The sequence below is a fragment of the Mandrillus leucophaeus genome, unplaced genomic scaffold, assembly GCF_000951045.1.
Source record: "Mandrillus leucophaeus isolate KB7577 unplaced genomic scaffold, Mleu.le_1.0 Scaffold332, whole genome shotgun sequence".
Lineage (NCBI taxonomy): Eukaryota > Metazoa > Chordata > Mammalia > Primates > Cercopithecidae > Mandrillus > Mandrillus leucophaeus.
The window spans coordinates 1,226,720-1,231,659 of NW_012103499.1; the positions used below are offsets into that span (position 1 = coordinate 1,226,720).

Here is a 4,940-nt window from a genome sequence, read left to right on the forward strand (position 1 = left end):
GCCACCTCGCCCGGCTAGTTTTTTGTATTTTTTAGTAGAGACGGGATTTCACCGTGTTAGCCAGGATGGTCTTGATCTCCTGACCTCGTGATCCGCCTATCTCGGCCTCCCAAAGTGCTGGGATTACAGGCTTGAGCCACCGCGCCCGGCCGACACTTGCTTCTTATACAAGTCATCTCTCCCTCACTTGTAGCTTCCTCAAAGAGAGGGGCTGTGTTTTTACTTTGTCACTCCTTCCTCCCCTCACGCAGTAAAGTACAGTGCAGTGCTCTGTACCTAGCCTGTGCTCAGAGAACTCTTTTTCTACTCTGGTGTGATGGGACAGAGATCTGAAACTCTGAGGAACAAATGGAGTTATACTGAGAAGATTTGAGTCTTGATGTTTAGAGCAGGCCACATAGTTTGGGGTGTGAGCATGAAGCTAAACTAGATGGCAGATTGAGGAGCTCATCCCTCTCTGCTCCTCCCCTTGCCTGGACCACTCCCCTGGCCTGCAGGCCTGATCTGTCCTCTGGAATTTTCCTTCGCAGAAGCCTCAGTGTAAAGTCTGCCGATCATGCCCCGTGGTGCAGTCGACCCATCACCTGTTTCTAGACCTGCCTAAGGTAAGTGAGCTTTTCTCTCTAACCTAGTTTTCAGGAGGCCTTTTCTGTCCCCTCTGCCTTAGCCACAGATACTGAGAGCAGATTACTCTTAAATGTTTTAAATTTCCATTAATAATTGTACATATTATTGTCAAGAGATGAAATAGATTAAAAGGCACAAAGTGAAAGCCCCAGGCCCACTTGCGAGAGGTATTTACTACTCATTTTCCTTTGTGTCTATTCAGAAATGTCATATGCATGTAAAAGTATTTTTATGTCTCTTTTTTCTTTTTTTCTTTTTTTTTTAAGGGATAGGTTCTCACTCTGTCACCTAAGCTGGAATACAGTGGCATGATCATAGCTCACTGCAGCCTTGATCTCCTGGGACCAATCAATTCTCTCCCCTCAGCCTCCCAAGTACCATGCCTGACTGATTTTTTTTTTTTTTTTTTTTGAGACAGAGTTTCGCTTTTGTTGCCCAGGCTGGAGTGCAGTGGCACAAACTTGGCTCACTGCAACCTTTGCCTCCTGGGTTCAAGCGATTCTCCTGCGTTAGCCTCCAGAGTAGCTGGGATTACAGGCACCCCCCTCCATGCCTGGCTAATTTTTGTATTTTTAGTAGAGACAGGTTTTTGCCATGTTGACCAGGCTGGTCTCGAACTCCTGACCTCAGGTGATCTGCCTGCCTCAGCCTCCCAGAGTGCTGGGATTACAGGCATGAGCCACCGCACTGGGCCACCTTTTTGTATTTTTAGTAGAGACAGGTTTTTGCCATGTTGACCAGGCTGGTCTCGAACTCCTGACCTCAGGTGATCTGCCTGCCTCAGCCTCCCAGAGTGCTGGGATTACAGGCATGAGCCACCGCACTGGGCCACCTGACTAATTTTTAAAATGTTTTTGTAGAGATTGGTTCTCACTATGTTACCCAGGCTGGTATCAAACTCTTGGGCTCAAGCAGTTCTCCTGCCTCTGCCTGCAAATGTGTTGGGATTACAAGCATGAACAACTGTGTCCAGCATTGACCTCCTTTTTTTTTTTTTTTTGAAGTGGAGCGTCTCTCTTGTTGCCCACGCTGGAGTGTAATGGCACAGTCTTGGCTCACTGCAACCTCTGCCTCCCAGGTTCAAGCAATTCCTCTGCCTCAGCCTCCCAAGTAGCTGGGATTACAGGCACCTGCCACCATGCCTGGCTAATTTTTGTATTTTTAATAGAGACGGGGTTTCACCATGTTGACCAGGCTGGTCTGGAACTCCTGACCTCAGGTGATCCGCCCACCTCAGCCTCCCAAAGTGCTGGGATTACAGGCGTGAGCCACCATGCCCAGCCTGACCTCCTTTTTAAAATACAGTGTTCCTCTTTCTGTACCCTGGGCTTGGAGAAAATAAAAAATAAAAAAAAAATAGGCTGGGCACAGTGGCTCATCATGCTTGTAATCCTAACACTGTAGGAGGCTGAGGTGGGAGGATCTGTTGATGCCAGGAGTTGGAAACCAGCCTGGAAAACATAGTGAGACACTGTCTCTACAAAATAATCGAAAAATGAAAAATTAGCCAGGTATGGTGGTGCGATCCTGTAGTCTCAGCTATGTAAGAGGCTGAGGTGGGAGGATCATTTGAGCCCAGGAGTTTGACATTACAGGGCGCTGTGATTGTGCCACTACACTCCAGCCTGGGCAACAGAGTGAGACCCTATCTCTAAAGTATAAAAATATTAGGTCAGGCGCAGTGGCTTACGAGGCCGGATGCGGTGGCTTATGCCTGTAATCTCAGCACTTTGGGAGGCCGAGTCTGGTGGATCACGAGGTCAGAAGATCGAGACCATCCTGGCTAACATGGTGAAACTCCGTCTCTACTAAAAATACAAAAAAATTAGCCAGGCGTGGTGGCGAGCGCCTGTAGTCCCAGCTACTTGGGAGGTTGAGGCAGGAGAATGGTGTGAACCTGGGAGGTGGAACTGGCAGTGAGCCGAGATCGTGCCACTGCACTCTAACCTGGGTGACAGAGCAAGACTCCGTCTCAAAAAAAAAAAAATTAAATGCCACATGCAGTGACTCACGCCTATAATTCCATTACTTTGGGAGGCTGAGGCAGGAGGATTGCTTGAGCCCAGGGGTTTGAGACCAGCCTGAGCAACTTGGCAAGACCCTGACTCTACAAACGTGAAACAATTATCCTGGCCTGGGCGCAGTGGCTCACATGTTAATCCCAACACTTTGCAAAGTCTAGGTAGGTGGATGACTTGAGCCTAGGACTTTGAGACTAGCCTGGGCAACATGGTGAGACCCCATCTCTACAAAAAATACAAAAGTTAACTGGGCGTGGTTGTGTGTGGCTGTAGTCCCGGCCATTCAGGAGGCTGAGGTGGGAAGATCACCTGAGCCTGGGAAAGTTTGAGGCTGCAGTGAGTCGTGATTGAAACACTGCACTGCAGCTTGGGCGACAGAGTGAGACCCTGTCTCAAAAAAAAAAAAAAAGGAAGAAAAAAATTTAGCCAAATATGGTGGTACACATCTCTGGCCCCAGCTACTTAGGAGGCTAAGGTAGGAGGGTTGCTTTGAGCCGAGGAGCTGGAAGCTATAGTGAGCCATGATTGCACCACTCACTCCAGTCTGGGCAACAAAGTGAGACCCTATCTCAAAAATAAATAAATACATAAAATATAATAGTTCTCATGTTGGGTTTGTTGGGTGTTTCCTCTTGATTAGATTCAGGCTATGCATTCTTGGTTGGAATGCTACATAAATGACTGTGTCCTTTTCAGAGGCACATGATGTCCATCCCCTTCACTGGGAATCCTAACTTTGTTTGGTCAGGTGTTATTCAGTTTGTCCATTGTGTAATTACTATTTTCCCCATTGCAACTTATGAGCAGTCTGGGAATACACTTTATTTTTTTCTTTTCTTGAGATGGAGTCCTGCTCTGTCGCCCAGACTGGAGTGCAGCGGCATGATTTCAGCTCACCGCAACCTCCACCTCCCAAGTTCAAGTGATTCTCCTGTCTCAGCCTTCGAGTAGCTGGGATTATAGGCACATACCACCATACCTGGCTAATTTTTGTATTTTTAAGAGAGATGGGGTTTCACCATGTTGGCTAGGCTGGTCTCAAACTCCTGACCTCAAGTGATTCACTCACCTTGGCCTCCCAAAGTGTTGAGATTACAGGCGTGAACCACCACACCCAGCCTTGTGGGAATCTACTTTAAGACAATGCAATACTTTGCTCTTCATGAACAAAATATTCTCTCTAAATTTAGCATTCATTGATAATTTTTACCTTTATTATGGTGATTTTCCAACTCTACCACTACCCTCTATATTTATCCTTCTCTCTCCATTTATTTTTAAATTTAGTTAGCTGTTTATTATCAGTATGGACTCATGGATTCCTATTTTTTTCAACTTCTTGTAATCCTTTCCTGTCCTAAATTTATTTTCATGTTCAAATTGTCACTTACTTCATCAGTAGGAACGTATTCAAGGTGACTTCTCTGCTTTTCGGATCTCCCATCATTTTTTAAACCCTTCCTTAATTTGTGGCATAAAAAGATACTCCAGGTTCATCTGATTCAGCCTTGAAATCAACTGTGTCACCAACCTTGAGTTTAATTTAGTAGGGAACAGTATTAGTTACCGAAATCTAGGTGGTAGATGTGCTCATTGCTACTGGGTATCTTTGCTACTAGGACCTTTCAGCAAAGAGAGTTGGTATTTGTTTTTTTTTGTTGTTGTTGTTTGTTTGTTTGTTTTGAGACAGGGTCTCGCTGTCATCTAGGCTGGAGTGCAGTGGCACGATCTTGGCTCACTGCAACCTCTACCTCCAGGGTTCAAGCAATTCTCCTGCCTTAGCCTCCCAAGTAGCTGGGATCACAGGCACCTGCCACCACACCCAGCTAATTTTTTTTTGTATTTTTAGTAGAGACGGGGTTTCACCATGTTGACCAGGCTGATCTCCAACTCCTGACCTCAGGTGATCCACCTGCCTCAGCCTCCCAAAGTACTGGGATTGCAGGCGTGAGCCATCGCGCCCGGCCAGTTGGTATTTATTTTAGGTTCACATGGACACCTGCAATTTCAGTCCATCCCCACAGAGTTCTTCGTCACTTTCTCTTATTTATTTCATGTCTCTATCTACCTTCTTCCACTGTAAGTGTCCTGGTTCTCAATAAGCATCAGCACATTTACTTATTAGCTCAATCCTACAATACACCTAAAACTATTTCAGAATTGCTTTGCTGGTACGTCTACAAAAAAAATAACCTATTAAAAAGAGTTTAGGGCCGGGCGCGGTGGCTCAAGCCTGTAATCCCAGCACTTTGGGAGGCCGAGACGGGCGGATCACGAAGTCAGGAGATCGAG

The 4,940-nt window shown here is 46.2% G+C and overlaps 1 protein-coding gene across 1 annotated transcript in view; it reads left to right on the forward strand.

Annotated features, from left to right (window-relative positions):
* The window catches only part of MARS (methionyl-tRNA synthetase), a 26,800-nt gene that overhangs the window by 14,413 nt on the left and 7,447 nt on the right, over positions 1 to 4,940 (forward strand). Inside the window, exon 10 of the mRNA XM_011988627.1 lies at positions 531 to 605. Within this exon, the coding sequence (XP_011844017.1) occupies positions 531 to 605 (75 nt within the window). The remainder of the gene's footprint in view (positions 1 to 530; positions 606 to 4,940) is intronic.